Source organism: Gekko japonicus, unplaced genomic scaffold (genome assembly GCF_001447785.1).
Source record: "Gekko japonicus isolate JY-2015 unplaced genomic scaffold, Gekko_japonicus_V1.1 scaffold663, whole genome shotgun sequence".
Lineage (NCBI taxonomy): Eukaryota > Metazoa > Chordata > Lepidosauria > Squamata > Gekkonidae > Gekko > Gekko japonicus.
In genome coordinates, this window is record NW_015170912.1 from 594,737 (window position 1) to 618,854 (window position 24,118).

The 24,118-nt window shown below is 41.7% G+C and overlaps 1 protein-coding gene across 1 annotated transcript in view; it reads right to left on the reverse strand.

Moving 5' to 3' along the window:
• SORBS2 (sorbin and SH3 domain containing 2) overlaps positions 1-24,118 on the reverse strand; it is a 112,770-nt gene that overhangs the window by 75,116 nt on the left and 13,536 nt on the right. Inside the window, exons 4-6 of the mRNA XM_015418695.1 lie at positions 23,421-23,545; positions 8,144-8,288; positions 3,314-3,489 (exon numbers count right to left, since the gene is read on the reverse strand). Of these exons, the coding sequence (XP_015274181.1) occupies positions 3,314-3,489; positions 8,144-8,288; positions 23,421-23,545 (446 nt within the window). The remainder of the gene's footprint in view (positions 1-3,313; positions 3,490-8,143; positions 8,289-23,420; positions 23,546-24,118) is intronic.

A 24,118-nucleotide genomic window follows, 5' to 3' on the forward strand; every position in this document is an offset into this window, starting at 1 on the left:
TATGCAAACGACCTCTGTGTTCCGAGGCAAAGGCCAATGAGGCTGCATATGCAAATAACCTCTGTGTTCTGACTGGCTATGGGGGGGAGAGGAACAGCAAACTGTTTAGAATGTTGGAGGCAAGACTCAAGCAATGCAGCCAGTGGATAGGGACAGGTTGACACACCAGGGTGCCAACCAATTCCAGAGCGTGTGGAATGTTCTAGAGAAGTGCCACCACCATTCGGCTTTTATTTATAAGGGAGATTGGCCTCTGTTTTCTGAAGTCACAAGAGGTAAATAAGACCTGTGTGCATGGTTTGCAATTTAGAGAAGGCATATATGTATTTTGTAGCTTACAAAATGGTGCACGCAAAGCTACCCTATGATGCTGCATTGCTGATGGACATATTGATGTAATATTGTCTAGCTGTGTTAATTACAAGCAACATGACATACCATCTCTTAACGATGACCAATTTTGACACAGTTTTAAGAGGACAATTATGCTGGTGTAGTAACATTAACATTGATGGTTATTGCCTTCAAACACATTTGTATATGTCTACAGGGTAAAAGCATCTAAGAGCTACAGCAGTCCCTTTTTACATCAGTGCCTCCACTTCCAAAGCATCAGTCTTGCACCAGTAACTCACCAACTGTTTGGACAAAATAGAAAACGTCAGGAGCAGCCTTCCTGAAGGAAAGAAGCGTGTTCACCTTTCATTTTGCCCTTTAAAAATGGGAATGATGGGTTCCAAATAAGGGGCATCCAGAAAATAAAAGAACATTTTAAAAGCCGCAGCATTATTTTTGGAAAACGAGCCTTGCTTGTGTTCAGCAATTATGAGAGAGTACATAATGCTAGGAAAAGTTGAAGGCAGCATGAAAAGTTGAAGATGAGATGGATTGACTCTATAAAAGAAGTCACGGCCCTCACTTTGCAAGACATGAGCAAGAGGCTGTTAACAATAGGATGTTTTGGAGGACATTAATTCATAGGGTCATCAAATGTCAGAAGCGACTTGATGGCACTTAACACAAACACACACACAAACATGTATGCACTCATGTACAGACATGCTGGAAAGATCAAAGCATTTCTGGACAAAAGTACTCCCAAAGCACAATACTGTGTAGCCCTGGAGGAACAGTCCTTGTCATCTGTGATGTCACAGACATTCTCCAGTAGGAGCTGAAGCACATAACCACTTCATACACAGCAATCTCAAGACTCTTAACAGCTTTTAAAAGACTTCTGTTCCTGTTGCACCCTCCCCCCCAAAAGGCAAATATCTGTATGACATCGAAAAATTGTTCTCCCCTTCTAGAACATGAATCATTACTGGGCAACAGGTTCATAAATATGAGGAAAGGAACATAATCACAAATGACACTTCAGAACGAAGTAGTTCAGTGCATAATTATTTATATTTATGTATTTATTTATTTGATCAGTCACCCCACAAGGCGCCCGGCACCACTGTTCCATTTCTGTATACTAACCTTGAAAACAAAAATAGTAGCAGTAAGCCCTCTAAACTCTATCAGATGTGCTTACAAGGAAACACAGAAGGATAAGATGTACACAGCATTGCTAGCATTATTTCTGAAAATACACTTGTACTGTTTGAAGATTACTTCTTCGTGCACCTTGAGCCAACTTTTAAAAAGGCAGCTCCAGAAGCAGGCCTAACAGTGCAATTTGCTCCACTGTAAGTCTCACACAACTTACCATATATTTTGAATCTGCAGTCACATCCATGTGATTCTCGTAAGCACACACACACACACACTCACATTCACACGCACACATTTAGGAGACTTACACTGCAATCCTAAGAACACTTTCTTTGGCGTAAGCCCCATTAAATAGACCTGAGTAGGATTCTGAGTAGACCTGCTTTGGATTCCTCTAAAGATAGTAGTGCTATCCTAAGCAGAGTTACAACTTTCTAAGTCCATTTGTAATTCTGGTTAGGATGGCCCTTGTATGTCATTTAAACTGCATTACCCTACATGAAACATTAATACAACACTGGTAGCAAAAGCTAGACTTTTATGTAGAAAAAGCAAAATAAGAGGAATTACATAGCAAATCTAAGAGATCCAGACAATCTGATCTGCAAGTTTAAATATATAGCTTGCGTTCTGCCAAGCCTATTAAAATACAGAAAAGAGGATTTCAATTTATACTGTTATGTAACTAATATCCCACCCTATGATCTTAATTCTTTTTAAAAGCCACATGCAGTAATTTCTGTGTTAAAACACAGGAACCGTCTGTTTTAAACGGGATGGCATTGTTACAGTGAAAGTCACACATCAGAAAAACCCTGAATTGCCTTATCCATCTAAGAATCAATAAAGGGATGCAAGACACGATAGCACTTCCCCCTTCCTTTGATTACAAAAGTTCCAAGTCTTAGCACTTAGTCAGAAAACTTTCCCATTTGCTTTTCTCCACCACATTTAATTCCCACCCCACTTTTTCACTCCACTGAAGCTATTCCTGGCAACCACACAGCCCCATATGTTGCTGTTGGCAGCCCAAGCAAGTCCACAGCTGCTACGTTCTTGTGCCTCCCAAAGATTTCACCTGCAAAGCCTCTGCTGCTTTCATCCTGGATCCTCGTCGCTTCATTCGATGGCTAGCGCAGCAACTCCTCCTACAGCTGAGAAGGCCGGCAAACCCGTCCCTTCCCTCAACCAGCTGTAGCTGCGACTGCTGCCGCCGGGACCGGCCAGAAGGGGCTGCAGGGGCAGCAGTGTGGAAAGTATGCTTCAGCATAACTCAGAACAAAACACTTCAGTAAGGCATCCTGAAATCACTCAAGCCCTAACCAGTGGCACACTGTCAAAGCCAGCCTGAAAGCGTTTCCCCTCACTGCTTTTCCATGTCAGCAAAGGAGAGCATCACAGTGTGCACGGAGTTTCCTGGTACTAGCTGTTAAATGAAATACTGCTAGGGCAGGGGAGAGCAAGGGCATCTTGATAAAATTACAAAAACACACCAAGGTTTAAGGAAACTTTAACAGAAGAGTAAACAAAATACAGAAAGAGAGAACAAAAGAAGGGAAGCGCAAAGAAAACTACAATTCTGCTGAAAACTCTACAATGGAAATATTTTTTTCTTTTTTAAAATTACAAAGCCCCCAATTATACACCATCAATCTTCCCCTTTCCAGCATTACATTTGCGTCCCCCAAATACACACAATCTACTCCACATTATATAAGTCCAGAAGAATGTGGAAAAATACCCTGTTGCCAACAATCAATTCATTGTATGAACTTGTGTGCACACACACACACACACACTCAGCATTTCCTACCGTTCTAATTGCAGTCGGGATTCCTGATTCATCAACTGGGCCAATCCCTGAATAATGTGGAGCTTTAATGACTGTGACTTTCTTTTCTTCCTCAGAAGTTCTACTGATTGGTATTGTACTGGTGGTGCTGCTGCCGCCAAGAGAATGAGCATGCTGTGTGTAGGTCTCCGTGGATTCTACAAAGATAATGCCAACAGAATGCTGTGTAACCATTTAATTAGCACGCTTAAGCCCGGGTATTGTATCATGCACTTTCCAAGTCCCATGGGAACATACGTAGCAAATAGGTACATGCTTTCGAAATGCTTCACAATATTTGACATAAAATGACATCTAGCATTTTGCTCTGAAAGGAGGAGGAATTTAGTGTGCTAACCTCTGTTGCTGAGCTCAGAATCCAACAGAAATATTTTTTTTCCCCCTTAGCAAATGGCAGGGAAATGGGAAAGGTGGAATGCCTGTCGATTAATTTATTTCGAGGCAGAGCTGGGAACTAAGAAAGAGGCAGATCCCTGCCCGCAAGCACAAACAGCATAAGGCATTGATGGGAAAGGAGGAGGGAGGAGAGCAGAAAACAGAAGAAGATCACTCATGGAAAGGCAAAGAAAAGCGTTGATCTGGAGGGGATGTTCGAAAGGAGGGTATGGAGAGTGGGAGTTCAATAAGGAGGGACCAAGGAGAAAGAAGGACATTTCAGAGGAATAAAATTTCAACATCATCACCTTGATTTTTAAGACAAGCCTCAAGAAGTACAACTGCTGCCACATTTACGGTAAGTGGTCTTTTTTTGCTAGCAACCCACTCCACAACATTATGGAAGATCCAGACTGAAATACCTGATCACTAAAGAGGCTATGCACAAGTCAGCATTACCCCCAGCCCCGTAGCTAAGGACTTGTTAGGAAGGGGGCCGGGGGGGGCGCCTGCCAATCCAATCAAAGGCTCCAGGGCAAGGGCTGCAGCAGTCACAGCCTCCGGGTCCAGCTCCCCCCCCCAAGGAGCCCCAGTGCCTCTTCCCGCGGCACAGCACCAGGGACAGCCTCTAAAATCACTGCCCTTGTCTTCCCTGCCAACAGGCAATCAGGGGGAGTTGGGGTAGGGGAGCCGAGGCTCAGAAAGGGCCCCCACAAAAACTGCTAGGGGGCCAGGCGGCGTGGGCCCCGCGTTAGCTACGGGCCTGATTCCCCCCCAATGCTGTTGTGTGGATTAAATGGGCGATGTGAGCCCAGCTCTCTGCAGATGTAGTATGAGTTCCCCTAGCTCTTTTTCTATGAAACGACCCCTGGAAATACCTGATCACTAAAGAGGCTATGCACAAGTCAGCATTACCCCCCTCCCCAATGCTGTTGTGTGGATTAAATGGGCGATGTGAGCCCAGCTCTCTGCAGATCTAGTCCAAAGCTCTTATTGCTACATTACTGGCTCTCCTTCCAATCTGCAGCATGTCTGTAAGGTCTCTTGCAGAGGTCTTCCCCAGCTCCTCTACTCAAGATCCGATTAGCTGGAGGTGCTGGGGACTGAACCCAAGACCCTTATGCATGGCAGAGCAGGTGCCCTATCCAGAATTACTGCCCCTCCCCATGACCAGTTGGATCAAATGCAAATAGGGATGTGCAACCAGAACCACATCTACATCCAACCTGGCTATATTTGTCATTGGATTTGTTTTCCTGGATTGGAGCAAACATATCTTGGCCCTCTAAATAGGACAATCCCAGTTTCAAATCACAGTTTGTGAGGAAGGATTAGCCTCCAGTTTGCTTAGGGACCTGCATTCAGATGTCATATCGAACTGGAGTGCGACTGATGTCTTCAAAATCCAGAATGTTTTCAGTAGTATTTCTCATGTGCCAGGATGAGGTGGGAGGGGAGAGAAAGCATGGGAAATGGCTGTGTTCATGCCCATCATGGACAATCAGTGGTTTACTATGATTTACGCAGTCCAAATTTTGAATAAGTTACTCAAGCTAAAAGGTTTCTACCTGTTGCCTAAATCTGTCTGAAGAACAGCTTTCCTGGAAAAACATAATCCACTGCTGGGGTACCACCACTGAGAAGGCACTGCCCTAAGCACTACGAGATCTTAATAGCCTGCAGATTACAAAGTATGAAGGGAAACATATGGTGTAAAATGTTCATGAAGATATGATGGACTGAAACCCTTTTGGTCTCGATATAACAATCACACTTAAACTGGTTGGAAGATAATGAAAGCTAGTGCTTCTGAACAAGAGCTGGCTTGATATCTGTATACTATAAGCAACATGTGGCCCCCATCTGCGGATACCTAAATTTGCGGATTGGGGCCGCATGGACTGTAAAAAGATTTTTCGGCCAACTTGGGGGACTCCCCAGGTTTGCAGACAGATCTGTAATGTTAAAAAAATACATGGGCCTTAAAAAAAACAAACACCCTGCAAAGTAAAATAGCATCCTCTGTGCAAGTGCAGAGAATGTTCTTTCCTGCCTGCCTCTGTGTGGTGGACCCCAGGAGCCACAGTGGGCTCAGTGATGGTGGTGACCTTAGCAAAGTGGCCCAGGGGCTGAACCGGAAGGTGGCTGCTGGAGAGCCCAGAGGCTGAGGTGGTGGCTGTGCCTGGTGGCGGCTGCCGGAAAACCTGGGGGCTGCAGTGGCAGCCAAGCAGCCTGGGATCCGCACTGAGCCCAACCGTGGCTGCTGGACAGCCCAGTGGCTGAGCTGAGCCCTGTGGCGGTGTTGGACAGCCCAGGGGACGTGCTGGGCTGGGTGGAAGCGGGTGGAGAGCCCAAGGGCCCATGCCAGTCTTGGCAAGAAACTTGGGATTCCCCACCTGCGAGTCTCATGTACATCACTGATTCCCATCGGAAAGTGGGAAGCATAACTTTGAAGCTCTGAACTGTATTCAATGATAGCCTCACATGTGGAATCTGTGGGAACTGAACAAGGACATTTATATAATTTTATTTATTTAAAACATTCTATGCCACCTTTCTACCCCAATAGGGCCTAGTAAAACTACAATTACTGAAACTCTTAATGGGTTTCTTAAAAGTTCTGTTGCTTTCTAAGGACCACTGTTTTAACTTAACCACTCTACAACGATGCCTGTAATCAGGAACATGCAGAGATTTATATGATAACCACCAGAGTGTGAGGATTTGGTAAATTTGCTTAGTCACCACAGACAATGTTTGTTACTTACCTTTCATATACCAGAATATTAGAATAAGACATAAAGCTGTGAACTTTTTAAAAGGAGATAATCATTTCCTGCGAATGCCAAGAAATGTCCACATTAGTGATATATATGTGGTACTGTCTCCCTGATAGTTTTAAAGGAATTTGTATGTGTCATCCACTCCATCCCTTGTTTGTTTAAATTTAGAAGTCTATACTGTCTCCCTGATGGTTTTAAAAGAATTTGTATGTGTCATCCACTCCATCCCTTGTTTGTTTAAATTTAGAAGTCTAAAAATAATTTAGCACTAAACATATATGGTAAGGTGCACTGGTGTATATAAAATAGCTGTCCAAATTTGTCCAAATAAGCACAATATGAAACTTCAGGGGGGGGGGGGAAGTACAATCGAACAGGGCCAAAAATAATTTGCCAGGATCAATGGATATCTAGTATGAATGTCTTTCATTTCCTTATGAAGATTTAGAAGTTTACTATTACATTTCCAAATCTGCTAGTCTGCATTGTATAACAAAACTTTTCAGAACTAGAAATATACACTAAAATTGTAAAAGCTGATAAAAACTATACACACTGATTTTTCATAACTTACTGCATTTTTCTACTTTCGTTATTCCATTCTTTTTTACAGTGTTTGTGACATATCATTACTGATTTTTAAAAATCTTTTCTAGTTTTCTAATCTTAGTCCTATTGAATTTTTTGTTGCATGTCTCCTGCTCTTTGACTGCAATGTGTTACACTGTTTAATCCACCTGGAGTCTCAGCGAGAAAGGTGGGCAGCTATAAATGAAGTAAATCAAAATCAAATCAACACAGTTGTTACTGCATTAAAATACTGGTAGACAAGGAGTTCCCTCATGATAAGGGTGTAAATTACCACCACAACTGTGATCAGAAAGGAATTTTGCCATGAGATTTGTTGGTAAACCTGAATGACTTTTCCATAATGTTTGGCTTGGCTTGCTTGCTAGAGTTATCACAGGCAAGCAACATAAGGTGGGTAGCCCGTAATGGTCTTCTCTTTTAAAAAAAGGGGGGGGGGACTCTTCTGCCCACATTAAGAAAAAGGGCTTACAGTTGATTTTCAGTAAGTCAAGGCCAAAGGTCCTATGTAGTCCCTGCAATCAAGAACCTTCTGTTCTGGAAGGTTAAAACGTGGGATCTTACGGTTATGAAGATCTCTTTAATGGTTAACCCTACAGATTCAGATTCTAAGTTATCTCATTTTTATGGACAAGTGGATGCCTCTCATTTCTTATTTGGAAGGAATGAAATGTCATAAAGGTGGGGAGATCCCCTCCAAATATTGCTTCCTTTTTGTTCGATTGCATGAAATCTATATCTCTTGTAATAGTGTATTGTATTTTGTTTGTTTTAATGAGCAAAATTTGTTTTTTAAATGAACCCTCTGTTCTGAAGGCATCTTTAGCATTCTTCACGTGATTCAGGGCTTTCGTTGGAGAAGGGTGTTCAATCAATACAACGGTGTTTGGATTTTCCTCAAGGCACCCCTGTGGACTGCACCATCCTTATTAAGATGGTATGCTTCATGCTTTGCTATCTGTGCAAGATCAGTTGTAGTCACTATTCAACAAGTGATGAAGTTTCCTTTTTTAAAAAAGCATAAACTTTATGTGGGGAAACTCACCCATCGTCCTACTATGCTGTAGGACAACTGTGCTTGAATTGAGTGAAGTTGGTGGACAGTATGCCAAGGAAGGGGAGAAAGGCCTTTGAAAGTGACTCATTGGGCTGACAGCTGCACTAGAGGTCCCGTTCACTGTTATCTGAGCCTTAGGATCAAAGACAAACAAAGTATCCTGTTAAATTAAGAATTGCCAGAATCTGTCAACATACAAAAATAAAGTCACCTTCATAACAATAACCAGTTCTCAGCTACTTAGTAACAACAGGATCTCTATTCACACCTACCTAACCTCTTTTCCTTTCCAGATAAAATGTAACATGCTGGAATCATGGGAAGGCATATGGCAGTCATCAGTAAAGGCAGCAATTGTATAAATGCAGAACCCCCCCTCCCCCAAGATGGCTGTTGTTCTCCCGGTTTTTTCTTGGAAGTTGTATTTCTTTTCTTGCACTCCACGTTAACTCCTGTTGCCGTTCAAGTAAAGAAAAGCAAAGATGACTATACCCACTGGAGATGCTGAAATCTACCTGAAGGGTTGCAGCCCACATGTAGGGGCAAACCACAGGGTCATTGTCAAGTTCAACCCACATTTTTAACAATTCCTGCCTTTCCTTTTGCAAAATTAAAATGAATGCTAACTTCTCAGGTATGCCTTCTTCAGGTATGCCTTGATGCAATGCATTTTCCAGCTTAGACTACCATTTTGCAAAATCTGAACAAATAATGAACACTGGAAAGCTTTTTTATAAACCAATGGGAACAGATCTAGAAAGAAATCTATGTGATACACCTGTTTAATTTTTTCCCCTGGCACTTCTAAGTTCATGACGCATCTGGACCTGTATACTTCTACATGGTAAAAAAGGAACATGGCAGTTTTCCAATCCTAAACACGTTTACTCAAGAGCATCAGCAAGTTGAACAGGAACTCTTATATTGTGGCAAGTATTTTTAGGATTTGCATTTTATATTTGTTAGGTTGGTTTGAAAACTTTCTGAAAATTAATACCACCATATTTTTATATCTTAGGCTGTGGGATAAATGAGTTAAAATTATTTTTCCTTAACTGTTCTAGACCTGAATAACATTTTGTAATGACCTGTTAAATATTGGACATATTCTAGCTCACACCCTGTTCTTAAGCACTAAATAGGCCTTTTTGCTTGAGATGAAGAGAAACTTTTCATAAACAAGTTGGTTCCCCCTCCCCACATATATATAATCAAATACATTACTTCCTGGACTACTGAATTGTTCATTAAATATTTTATTTATCTATTTGTAGTCACTGCCTTTGAATTACTCTAAACAAAATGCAGTCCTGGAAAAAAATAATTCCATGTCTGTAGAAAGTTAATGTAAGATTATTCACACTCTCATTCCTGTAAAACAAAAGTGCTTAAAGGGGGAACTGTTAGTTAGAGAAAGAGCTAAATCAGAAGCGACCTCATGCAGTCAGTGATCACAGCTAATGGAAGACAAAGTTGTGTTAAGTGCTCATCAAATCCATTAAAATTCAACTTAGAGGCACATTCTACTTCTCTTGCAGATTTCTCAGTACTTTTTGACAGGTTTTGCAGTTTCTCTTGCACATTCCGCATGAGCAGTCTTTCTGTAGGAACATTTATCAAGCATTTTAAGTAGTTCTGCTTACAATCCATACACCACTTCTATTTACCACAATGGCACTGAAGAATCACTGCAGGGTTCCTTTCTGGCTTCATTTCAGCTGTGGAGCAAAGCCCTAGGAGCCTGTTTCAAGGCCCTAGAATACATGTAGTTGTATTAAACAAGAGATCATCTCTTGAATGTGCACAACCTGCCTCTCCTTCACCCTTACAGTCAGTTTGAACACATGAATCTGCCTTATATTTAATCAAGCCCTTTGTCCATCAAGGTCTGTATTGTTTACTCAGACTTGCACTGGGTCTCCAAGTCTTTCACACTACCCACCACCTGATCCTTTTAACTGGAGATGTAGAGGACTGAACATAGTACCTCCTGCATGCCAAGCAGATGGCCCCTCCCTGAATTCCATGATAACTGGCACTGCCAACTTCAGGTTGGAAAATTCCTGGAGATATGGGGGTTGAACCTGGAAACGGTAGGGGTTGGGGACAGGAGGGACTTCCACAGGATATACAGTCCACTCTTCAAAGCAGCCATTATTTTCAGGAGAACTGATCTCTATAGTCTGGAGATCAGTTATAATTCCAGGTGATCTCAAGGATCCACCTACAGGCTGGCAATCCTAGTTTCAATGCAAGAGTGTAACAAACCAATCAAGAAGTATATATGCCTAGCTGCATTCTATCAATCAGTCCCATTACTATGGACAAAAATACCAAATTTGTGTTTCCTCCCACCTGAGATGCATTTGCTGCCGAAGCAAGGACAGCTTATTATATGTTGTGTTTTGGGTGAGAAGATATTGTTGAGGAACAGGAAGTATATTTCCTGTTCGCTCACCAACACTGCCAGGTCCAAATTTATCTGTTTCCACAAAGTGATGGAATTCACGGTCCAAGTCCTCCAGCGGGAGATGGTGTTCAGGCTGATTTGAACAATGGCACCTCTCTTCCTTGAAATTAAAACCCTGTCCTCATATATTGTTCAATATACATCACCCGAATATACATAGTGCAAAATAACACAACTTTACATTTCAGGTATATTATGCTAGTTATGAAGCTTACAATTTTTGTGTTTTTTAAAAAATCACCTTACAGAATCTGAGTAATCATTTATGAGCACATTTATTTAAAAGTATATGGGTGGGAAAGAATGAGGTTATCCCCCCCACACACACACTTTGGAAGCCTGATTGAACAAAATGGAGGAGGAAAGAGGAAGGATAATTACATGAGAGCCGGTAGCAGTGGTGGTTAAGGTGGTGCCATCTGACACGGCAGACATCTGGCTCAAAGTTGGGGAAGGTGTTTCAGAACGGTCAGTAGTATCATAGTGACAACTCTGCAGCTCATCTAGAATGGCAGTGGAGGACTCGCTCACCGTGCGAGAGGAATACTCGCTCATGGCTGAGTCTGTCATGACAGAGGCCGTTTCAATCCTGTGGATAATATTGTCAGGAGCTAAGAAAGGGTACGCATATGAAAAACGTGAAAGGGCCAGGGTTCTATAAAAGCGTGAAGGCCAAAAATCATCATGTGTTGGCAAAACAAATGATGTTACGTGGGTGTCACTGTCGGGTGAGAGAGAGGGTCTGTTAATCGACACCAGAGGAGGAGGAGGAGGAGGCAGTGGTGAAGCTTTGGCTGAAGTTTGTCTGTGGGTCTGTGAAGCATTTACCTCCATCACATTGGCAGTTACTTTCTGGTTTCCAAGCTGAGTTTTGAGAAACAAACAAAAAATGAGAAAACATATTACTAAATTTAATTTAAAAAACCCCTTTTCCTTACCCCTTTACTGTGTGCAGGAATATAAGGAAACACACACACACACATTTTCTAGCAGTCTAAGGATGTTTACAGACAGATTAGGAAAGAAACAAACTTTGTATTACAAAAGAAAACAAAGTAAGTTAATTTATCAAGTACTAATAGAAGCAATGCCAGAAACTGCAGTGTGTTGGAATAAACATTCATGTTGGTTTCCAAGACTTGAATTGTTTGAGATTTTGTCCAAATTAAGCGCCTATAATGCATATTAGAGTTTGATTTTTAAATCACAAAACTTCACCTGCCAGTTTGGCACAAATGAACCTGATCTTCAAATTACTCCATTGTCTATACCTTCCATGGAAGTAAGAAGAGTATTTTGTCTTTTTGGCAGAAAGATTTCCAGTCCTTCACTCTAAAATTACTAAACTTGTAATCTGATACACACTTAAATAAGAATAAGCCCCATCGAACTTAGTGGGATTTCGGACAGAAAATGTGTAGGATTCTGCTGCATGTACACACAACGTAAAGGGACATGACTCTTAGAAACTGGAAGACAAGAAGGACTGAGGTAGAGAAGTGTTACTGAAGCTGTTGAAATGCCCAAGTTATTCTGAAAATACTACCAACTGAACAAGAGACAACTTAATGGAAGTGGCAGGCATCTTTAGGGACAATCAGTGCATTCACCAATTATCCATAGAACAAGAGATTTTTAAAATGTGTATGACTGCTCCATGTCACTTCTTCCTCCATTTTTTTTTTGTACATCAACTGATCTAACACTGTCTGAGCTATGAAGAAAGGAAGGCAGGATAGATGAGGCTCTATTTTTCTGCCCATCACTCTTGTACTAGGTTTGATGTGCATGAGAAACATCTTCCTGATTAGCCTAGGATACTGGAGGCAGCTGGGAGTCTGGGACTTCTGCCTCATCATACCAGTATCCAGCAGTTTCCTGCATTTATGTTATTTTATGGTAGGAGAGTGGACTGGAGAAAGCTCTGGAAATTGGTCCTAGAAGGGATGTGAGAATAAAGTAAGTTCACAATGAAGAGTCCTCAGAATCCTAATTAGGGGACAATTAAGATGGTCCGTTCCAAGAGTTTGATGACTCCAGATGTTTCTTGGGGGGTTCTAGGTCAGCAAGTTTGGCGCAGCCCTGGTTGACCTGTGAAATATGAAGATGACTGCGGCTGTGAGCATGATTGCCCTTGAGCGCCCTCTTTCCTTCCATGTAGTCTAGAATGCCCTTGGTCTTCTGAGGAACTTTGGATGATGAAGCGGTTGGGCAGATGGTTAGAGCACAAGTGGACAAAAAATCAAGGTGAATGTGACTGATAACAGGAGAAAGCGCCTACTCTGAGGCAGTGACAGCAGCAAAGTGGGCTCAGTTTTCTGCCACCATTGTGTCGATGCTGTCCAGTGGAGTTTTTCCAGGTTGTGAGGGATCTGTTATCTGAAGCCTCAGAGGATGTTGGCTTGGAGAACATACACACCCACTGTGATTCCTTTGCAATGCATTTTGCAGGTAAAATTGCCTGCATCTGTCACAGCTTAGATACCACAGTTGGACTGGTTCAGTCTCAGGATATTATTGGAGCATAGTCTGGTCTTAGTTGTATGGATAACTATCAGTTGGTGAGGCCTGATGGAGTGAACGAGGTGCTTCAAAGTGTGCATCCCACCACAGTGGTCTTGACCCTCATGCCTAATTGTGTCATGCTGGGCTGAGTTAGTAGACTGGGTCTGGGGAGTATAGTTCCAACTGCTTTGAAAGAAGCAGTTGTGAGACCCATCTCAAAGAAGGCATCCATGGAACCAAACGACCTACGTAGCTACAGCTCCAGATGTTCCTTTCTTGGGCAAGGTGCTTGGGGGTGGGGGAGCTACACATCTTCAGGCAGTCTTGAAGCAAATGGACTATCTGGACCCATTTTGAACTGGATTCAGGAACAGCCCTGGGACAGAAACAGCCTTGGTTGCCTTGATCGATGACCTTTGCTCAGACAGTGACAGGGCAGTATGTTGATTCTCCTGGACATTTCAGAGGCTTTTGATACTATTTGCCATGGTATCCTTCTGGCTGGACTTAGAGTATGGGGACCCACACTTTGGTGGTTCTGCTCTTACTTGACCAACCAATTCCAGAAAGCTGGTGCTGGGGGACTCCTGCTTGACCATTTATGCACAGGATTCCATTTATGCACTGGGTTCTATCTGATTACCCATTCTATTTAACATCTACATGACACCACTGGGAGAGTTAATCCAGGGATTTGGAGTGAGATGCTGCCAATATCTGGATGGTACCCAGCTCTATTTCATCTTAACAGCCAAACAAGGTGAGTCAGTGGAAATCCAGAACAGGTGCCTGGAGAAGGTAGTAAGATAGATGAGGTTCAGTAAATGGAAGATCAATCCATACAAGATTGAAGTGCTCTTGGTCAATGGAGAAGCTGCTTGGAAACTGCAGAGCCAGCCCGTCCTGGAGAGGGCTGCACTCCGCTTCAAGGAGCAGGTTTGTAGCTTAGGAGATGCTACTGGATTCTGGGTTAGGGTTGGATGCTCAGGTCTCCTCCATGGCACATAGTGCCTTTTATCAACTCCAGCTGGTTTTCTAGCTATGACCATACCTTGAAAAGTGTGATTTGGCCACAGTGATTCATATTCTGATCAAATCTACAGTTGCCTTTGAAAATGGTCCAGGAACTTCAACTGGTCCAATATGGCCAGGCTATTATCAAGGGGTGGCAACAGGGATAGTATCACCTGAGTGCTGAAAGATCTACACTGGTTACCCATCTGTATCTGGGCACAATTCAAAGTGCTGGTTTTTACCATCTGAATCATCCCTTAAAAAACTGCTATACTGCTCCAAGATTTTTGAAAAGATGTTCATATAACACATAAAATATAAGTCATCCAGTGTACATAGTGGTTGTCTGATGGACTTGATCTTTGTCAAAGGGTAACATTAATCCAGGTATGAGAGGCCACTGAGACTTTCTATCATTAAAGGAAGCAAAACCAAAGATAGTACTAGTTTTCTAAAAACGTTTTCAGTTCTGCAGCTTTCCCTTAGCTGCGGAAATGCTCTTTTAGTTTACTGTATGAAAATATATTTTTAAACCTATTACAACATACTTGGTACACAAACCAGACTGCACTACTTCGGCAAGCTGGGTCTCATTCTGGCCCAGCTGAGGCTGTTGAAGCCACCAGGGCAGAGGGTTTTAGCAGGCTGGGAAGACGACAACCTCCTTGCCCTTCACCAGAAAGTACACTCACAGCGGTAAGTTCTACAGACATGCTTTATTGTGTCTTGAGGAGGTTCTTCCAATGATTCCCTTGCAGGGGAGTTTCCATACTCCCTGCGCCCAGCCACCTGGTTCTCACACCATTGAGTCAACCTGCAGCATTTCCTTCCCCTACCTCCTTCCTCCTCCCAACTCCTGACTACATCTGCCCTTAAATCTGTGCCCAGAAGTTGCCTTCCACCTGGGAGCCAAAGGAAAGGTCCAGGCCAATGCCTCTCCCCTTGCTTCTGCCAACCCAAAGGAACTCTCTCCCCAGACAGGGCTGTTCCTGCATCTAATAGCCAACCCCTACCCAATCGATGACCTTCAGGCCAGATTTGTGCTATTGGCTTGATCAGGCCTCCCTTGCTATATGGCCCCTCCCTCCTGGGATCAGGTCATTTCAGCTGGCCCCGAGTGTGGCTGTTTGTTCCTAATAATTACCACAAAGAATGCCATATAAAATATAATTAACAAGTAATGTTTACAAAATTCATATCATACAAAAAGATCATGCAGGGGGCATGATCTTATGTGGCCTAACAGTAGGTGTGATCATGTTTATGAAGAGGCATGTGTTCTTCAAGAACAGAGCTTACCCACTGCATATGCAGAGTGTTTCTTTACTCATAAAAGGCAGCAGGTCCATGCACATCTCTAACTCTGAGTGCATATCTGTGAGCCAGTGGAATGAGGCCAACCTATACAGAAGGCATGGAAAACTGCATATAACCTTCCCTCCAAAACACTGGACAGTTACTATAAATTAAACAGTCAGGGAGTGCATAAAATTAAACGCAGACCAAAACTGAAACCCTAAACTCAATTACTCCGGAGCAGTGGTGAAAGTAAACTGGTAAGGGCCAGAGTAAAGTTGTGAGCAAGCGATTTGGCTACTGCATAAATTAGTTTGCTCTGGAGCCATCCTTCCTGAGCTAAGACAGAAATGTGTGAGCTGGAGGCTAAAAAACTGTGAACTAACTCACACTAACTCAGCTTAGAGGGAACAGTGGCCAGAGTACAGACAAGACAGTGGGCAAAGTGGTACTTTGTACCACTCTGTTTTGAGCCCACCAAGATAGTTCTGGTAAGAAACATCACCCTGCTCTGGAGTCACGTTGTCAATATTAATAGGAATGTGCAAAATGAAATTGATCTATGATTGTTGCCTCAGTATTTGAAATGATTCACCCTGAAATGATTTCATTTGCAACAGAAAGCCATAGCATTGTGCTAATCTTCTCTGTATCATTCCTATTTTAGTATATGTGCTGCCAAGCGAGCACAAGCCATAGCATTGTGGATAAACCAGCCAGCGTCAGAAAGTCAGTAAAATTTAAACAACAACAATAATAGGAGTGGTAACAATTGTTATCATATATACTTTCATCTGTGGTTTAAGCAACATACTACTAGAGGAAAGGTTCTGGAAATGTGGCCCTCAGCACAGTTACACTCTTCCCATTCCACTGATTTCAGTGAACATAGAAGTGTGTAACTGCTCAGGGCTGCACTGTTAAATTTACGCAATACTACTTTGTTTTCCTGTTTCTATGAAGACATTTGCTAACGTTACAGCTGATATGGGAGGCTACTTAAAAGACTTCTGAGTTAAAATTCAACTCAGGTAATGAACAGTAGAGTCTAGAGTTTCTCAGGGATACAGAACAAATGCTAGCAATGTCTATTTTCCACCTACTTAGCAACACATCACCTTCTCTTTTCAGATTGTGCAGCACCTTGTTCAGAACAGCTACACCAGAGTGCGGAATGAGTTTTAATTCAACATTAGTTACTCTTTGCTCTGAAACTTCTCTGCAGCCCTTTACTCAGTTAGGGGTGTTTTTTTTTACACTTTTTTGCAGACTACCAAAAGTGTATCAAGTAGTACTGGTGCTTTGTGACCCACAGTTCAAGAAACACTGCATTAGCCTATGAGCCTACCATGGTCAGTTACTTGTTACCAAACCCACTAACCATCTTCTGATAGCTAAAGCACAAGCTATGGTCTATGACATCCACTTCATATACTGGGCAAAATAAGACTGCATGGATTTCAAACTGCACCCCCCCCCCCCAAGTAGTAAAATTTCCACTGTTTACATCATTTGTGAAAATTCGCTCTGAATGTACCTCACGTGCCCTGGGACATTTAGCACAGTCATTTTCTGGGATGTAGGAACTCAGATTTACTATGCAGGTCCTATTCCTAAAGAACCATCACCATATGAACATGGAAGACAAAAGTCATGAAAAAGATACCCGAATGAGACTACTGTTTGTGAAACAGAGACAAATGATTAAACAAACCCAAACCTTAACATTCAAGCACACTGAGATATTATTATTGTAGTACTTTCAATCCAAGTCTCAGCACTGAGATACATTCAGTCAGATATTTAGGTTCGAATGGACAATTAATATTAAATATGTGTATAATTTTTTGTGTGTGATAAGCTGTGGGGACAGCAATTTTACTACGAGGTTCATATTAGGGGCACATGAGACATAGTGACACCAAATTGCTGGCCTTGCTTCAAAAGATCAAAGCGCAATTAAGACTCTAAGATGGAAAAAGTGAACTGATTTTTGTTAATTACCACAAAGAGAACAAAGCACACAAAATTCAGGAACACACACACACAAATGGGTAAAAATACCTTGTAAATTTCATTGTTCATAGCTGAATTTTAAAATTTAGATGTTCAAAAGAAGGTTTAAAATTCTTTTTTGACTTTCAGCCTTAAGGATACGGAACTAGCATGGGATTTTGAATCCATGTGTATATGTTATTGTCTCCTATCTGAAAGCATCTAATGAAATAAAAATGCAGGACCAATAACTACACTAAACTGTGTTTTTGCAGTAAAGCTTATTTATTTGAATTTTTAATCCCACTGACAACCTTGAAGATTTCTCAGTATCCCTGTTATGCATCTCATTAATCCACAGATGACAAAATTAAATTCTGATCAATGTATCCGATGCATCATTTAAAGCTCTTTTCTGTTAGCAAATCAAGCTCTTTATTTATAGCTCCAACAGTTCTCACCAACACCAGTTCCAGTGGAAACCAAGCCTCTATGCCTCTTGATCAAAAGCCCTATCTTTTCTCAACCTTTACTGAATTCCTGCTAGTAACCCCATCAAGAATTCTGTGTGAGCACTTTTCTCCCAAGAGATCCAAAATAGCTTATAGACTGTTCAGATAAAACTAACAATATAATTTAAATAATTAACAGCAAATACAAGTTGGGCAGATCCTGCTTCACTAGACTGGCTGTTGTAGGATGCCAGGGTGCAAGCATGATCCAAGAGCACTTTGGCTGTTACCCTTCAGCTAGCACCCAAGAGCTCACACAGCCACTACACCTGCAGGCAGGAAAGGGGACAAACCCAGCTGAGAGGATGTGCAGCCAGCAAGATGTTCCCCAACATTTCCCTTCTCTCCGTCTGAAATTGTAAGTTGCCTGTATTTCATAAGTATGCGACGATAATATATGCATTTTCTCAGCTCCTTGTCTGAAATTGTAAGTTGCCTGTATGCAACTGACGATAATATATGCATTTTCTCAGCTCCTCTGTAATGTGTTGAGAGTTCCCATCTGCATTTTCACACCGGAAGATTAAGGTCTTACTATATATTACTAAGAAACGTGGGCATCTGTACAAGTAACTTATGCAGCCCTGCTTCTGCTGTAATCTGTGACATGAACCATGATCAACTGTGGCCCACAGCCTACAAAAAGCACCATGAACCCAAGACCTATGCTGTAACATACAGCACAAGCAAGGAAGCAAAACAGGATGATAAGCTTTTCTCTTGTCTTTCAAAAAAGAGAGAAGAATAAATGGGTCTTCAGGTTGTATTTTACCAAGAGGTTGCCAAAAGCAATGTTTTTACAATACCTGGTAACATTTCCAGTGAATGCAAATCACCGTCGGACTGTAAAACTAAGGGGCAAGATACATGATTTGAAATACCCGTGTCATGACCAATGTCCTGACCTGACTCACGTTATACATTCAAGCAGGGACTAATGTTTAAAAAGCGATATGTTTGGCTGCAAAGAGGCTTTGTTTTTCTCTCCTGTGGCATTTTTGCCACCAGAAATGGTACTAGGGAGCCTGTTTGCCCCCTCCTCTAGCTTCACTTGTCCTGGGATGGACATACGGTGCCAAAGAAAGGGGTTAACGGGGCACCTCCAGCATAATTTCTGGTGGTGAAAATACTGTCGGAGGGAAGCCCAAAGTCCCTCACTTCCTTGCTCCCCATTTGCAGCCAAATGGAGAAATGTAAAGCTTTTTAAATGTGAGTCCCTGCTTAAAGGTCTAACCATGAGTCAGGTTAGGAACCTGTGTCCTGATGTGGGTATTTCATATTGTGTATTTTGGCCCTACGGTGTCCACTTGCAGCTGACCCTGTGGAATGTTTTCTTATTCCAGTTTCACAGAACAGTGGCTGAATGATGACAGAAGCCAGCTCCATTATCCAAACTAACCATCACTTTCGTATCAGAGCTGAAATGGTCCCTCTGACATATGTTTTGATTTTCTGTCCCTCCTTATACCTCGGCTGAGTTACAAAGGGCCATATAGGATTTTTATTTTTATCCCTTGGTTGGAATGGGAGGTTCCTTGCTATGTTACAAGCTTGGCCAGGAGCTCCCCTTCCTAGGGACAGGAGTTGTCCTCCAAGAGTTTTTGCAAGCACAGCTTCCCTAGCTCCCAAACACTTAGCTTGTTGGAGCTTGCATTTGTTGTTGTTCTCTAGTCTATTTATTATCTGTTTGTATTGGTGTTCTCCATTGGCAAAGAAGGCCACGTGGGGGTGTTTCTAGGAACTAACTACCTTTTGGAGTGGCCCATCCCTCCTACAGAGGCAGGGCTAGCACTCGTCTTTTATCTAATGAGAAGGCAGTTTCCAAAGTGATTGGCCATAGTGTAAGGAACAGGGCTGATTGTCCAGAAACAATGGTTTAATTACCCTTTGAGAACACAGACCCTAGCTGAGAGACTCTTTGGGCCCTTGCCCTTAGATTCTGCTTCTGGAAATTGGAAGTAAACCTTCCTCCAAAAATTCTGCTTTTTTGGATTAATGAAAATAAAAAACCAGGCTATTAAATTATACAAACAATGCCATTATTAATGTAATAACTGCTTTGCTTTTCTACAGCTTCCTTAATACAAAGATCTACAATTCATTAACAGTCACAGGTATGGACAGCTCTCTCTCCCCATTCAGCCTGGGCAAAGCTATCTGTTCCACCATGAACCCAGAAAGATAGCAATAGACTAACACTCCCTTTTGGAAATATTACACGACTGATGCGTTTATCATTTTTTAAGTTGGAGTCTTTTTGGAATGCTTTTCTATGGATCACATCATGCTTTCCCGTTAAAGCAGGTAAATAAACCTTTATGCAAAGTGTATTGTAGGAGACTTACAGGTGCAATTCTACACAGGGTTACACCCTTCTAAGTCAATTGAAGTCAACTGGCTTAGAAGGATAATAAAACAAATATCCAGTGGCATCTTAAAGACTAACATTTTATCTCAACATGAGTTTGCATGAGTCACCGCTTCAAGGAAGTGAGCCGCTCATAGTGAAATAAATGTTGTTAGTCTTTAAGGTTCGCTGGAGTTTTGTTTTGTTTTATTGTAACAGAGTAACATGACTACCCTCTTGCAATCATATCAAATTCTTAGCAACCAATGGCACTGTCAGTATAACATAAGGGCACATTTCATTTCCTTTATCAATGGGATCTCAGGAACACAAATTATCATAATAAAAATAAATGGGACAAGATTTGCAAAGTGCTTGGTATACCAAAAGGGAATAAAGAAAATAATACAATATAAATATTCATAGAAAGTGGCAGAATGGCTGGAATTATAAAATAACACTGCTGACATACTGTTGCAGTTTTTCTCACTACTGCCCAAGAGAGACCTCTTTGGGAGCTTGTTCAGACTCCTATCCTACTCCTGAACAGCTCCAGATGAAGTGTGAACACATCACTGAAGATATAATTAACACCTAATTCCTAGCAATTCACAGTCTATCAATAATTTAACAAATTCCATGGAGATCTAGACATTTGCACACTGCTCTGTCTTGGGAAGAGTCAAAAGCAGATCTTTGCATAGCCATACTTTGTGCTTTTGGTATAATGAAAGGGAAACTTGTGCACCTCCCTTGTGGCAATGCAGGGACATTGCATTACTCCATCAGTTCAAGGTGCAATGACAACACACTGGCCAGAATCCAAACAACTCCACATATATATGGCAAAGTACATCAGTGCTGTCATGAGTACGGGAGGGGAGGAAATGGCTGATTCCCTTTCTGGCAGTAGCCACTTGCACCTAATGGAATACAGTACTGGAGGATAGCTTTTCAGGATGTATAAAGCTGTAATAAAAAGAGAATAGCAAAAAAGCCTGTGCACACGCATAAATGATCACCTGGGACCCTTTAGATCCTGGCTAGTCCCATTACCTCCAAGCAATGTTATTCTGAACTGCATTATATCCAGTGGAGTGTCTTTTCTTTTCTTTTTCTTTTTTTTACAGAACATAGCGTTACAATAACTAGAATACTGGCAATAAGTTTCTTTATATGTACTTGATGTCACACATTTCCCCCCTCTCCCCATGTACTAAGGTGGGTCAAAATAAAGTTTTTAATACCAATACAAATAAATTAATAGATAGTGCAAAGTCACTTTCAAAATGGAAACAGGTAGTTTTACCCAGGAATTGTGGCCACTAATCAGAGCCAGGTGAGTAGTATACTAAAGAGAAAAAAAGGTTAGGTGACACAGGAAAGATCTAAGATTAAAAGGGGAGAGAAAAACGTAATATACCACATTGCATTCTGTGGACTGTGCAGAACGAACTGTAGACATTTGTTGCATATTGTTTGGAAGCATCTCTGAAGTGTCTGGAGGCAGCCTAGGTGGATGTTGTTGGCTTTCAGGCTCTGCTTTGTGATCTGGGATGGGAGCTATCTGAATGGAGAGAGATGCTTTGTGTATCTCAGGCACAGGGTTACAGGCAGGTGATACAGGCCTCTGAGGAGTTGCTGGTGCTTCAAGGGGCACAGCCTGTTCTGTATGACACGGAAGACTACGGGATGCGTTTCGTGCCCGAGTTAATTTCAGGGCTGAAACTCTGCGTTTTTGGGACTGCTGCTTCTGGCCTTGACGAACAGTAGTTCTAATGCCAGCTATTGTTTTTGTGCTGGAAACTGAGGCCAGTGGCTTAGTTAATTTTTGTGTATAAGAGATACTGGTGTTCGATTTTTTAGAACAAACTGCCCTGCGAACAGACTCCTTGTTAGTAAAGTAGTCAGCATCAGTAGGGGATTTCTTAATTTGCTTGGTTGTTATGGTCTGGGAGTTAGCATCACTCTTCTTGTGCTTAGGTATTCCAGATCTTCCAAAACTGTCCTTCCTAGGAGGTAGAGGGGGTGCCTTATTTGCCAAAAGCATCCACGCAAAACCACCACCAACAAAATAATATTGCAGGGGGAAAAAGAGAGAAAACAAAATGTTAGCAGGAAAGCAAACTGAGTTAAGAAATGTCACTTTAAATAGAGAGACTGATCCAGCCACAGATTTTGAATCAGACCTCAACTTACACTAACATGCCAGATAACCACAACTTATTTTGACTGAGGAGCGGGTGGAAATCAGAGATTGCATTTATTAATACAAAGACCACTGAATGGTCCATATGATCTAGTTATATGAAGCAAAGTTTTCTTTTGGATCAGTATTACTTGCTTACCAGTTTATACTGATAATATGTCATTATACAGCATTCAGATTATACTGATAAAAACTGGTATATCTTGTAACTACTATTCTAAAGGAATAAATAAAGGTCTATACAATGCTTCTGATTTAGAGGAATCACTCAAAGAATGGATTAAATATTTCCAGATTAAGCATAATGTACTGAATGGTCCAGGTTAGCCTGATCTCATTAGATATCAGAAGCTAAGAAGGGTCAAGAGACCATAAAGGAAATCGAGGGTTGCTATTCAGAGGCAGACAATGGCAAACTACCTCTGTTCACTATCTCTTGCCTTGAAAACCCAACAGGGTTGCTATAAATTGGCTGCAGTTTGACAGCCCTTTCAATCACTACTCTTTTTTGGTAGAAACGTTCTGCATAACATTTCTGTTCCAACAAAAACGATAACTTAATTTCCCCCCCAGTAAAGACTGCATATTTTTGAAACAATAAACAGTAGAGTAAGGCAATCATAACAGACATGCATTTTAAGTCCTGATGAATGTTTCATTAGGTGTATACTTTGCTATTTGTAAGGACATTACTGCACGAGCACACCTGCAGCTATACATCAAACATGGCAGAAGAGTCACACGTATGGCCACAGCTACAGACAAAACCACAAGCTAACAAATACAGATCATGTTAGGAAAGCATGATAAAAACATCAGACAATCTGCACGGAATTACCTCTACCTATTATTTTGTGGAGTACCAGTATTAAGGTTTTGACTGTCACAAGTGTGATTCTGCACGTCTGCTATTTTACCTGAACTGGCGATTTCTTTTCTTGTAGATTTGGACGGACACTTCGAAAGCCTTTTGCTGCAAGAGAGGAACTGCTAGTGTCTCCATTCAGTGTCTCTCTACTCCCATTGTTAAATGATCTCCAAGCTTTAACATGGAAAAAAAATCCAAGCACATTTATTCCTAATAAAGAATTCTTTTGGTTATGTCAACAATTTAAATGAGTTTTATACAATGGGTTGAAGCTATATAATAATGGCACAGGCTGACACCAGAATGAAAAATATATGTGCACCAGTCACAAACGGCAGATCTCATTGGCTCAGGAAGTCACTGGAAGCATCACTGTGCCCACGCCTGGATCAGATGAGTATATTGCTTGTATTTTTTTAAAAACATGGGCTTGTAAGGATTTCTCAATGTAATAGGCTCTAAATCAGAGCCAATGTAGCAGAGATAGGAGCTAGGTAACACAGATGCTAATTCCTACTAAGCCACAAAGCTTAGTATTTTAGTAAATTCCCCATCCCCCACCATGCTCCATTTTTGGTTTTTTTTGTTTGTTTTTAATATGTGCATATGTGAGTGTGTGTGCACCTGGAAGTCATGGCGACCTCTAGTGACTGACCCCTACTGGGGGCCTGGAGAATATTCAGAGAGGTTGCTGAATAAAGCCTGCCTCCCTGTCTACAGGGAGGTGACTGCCTACCAGCACCCCAG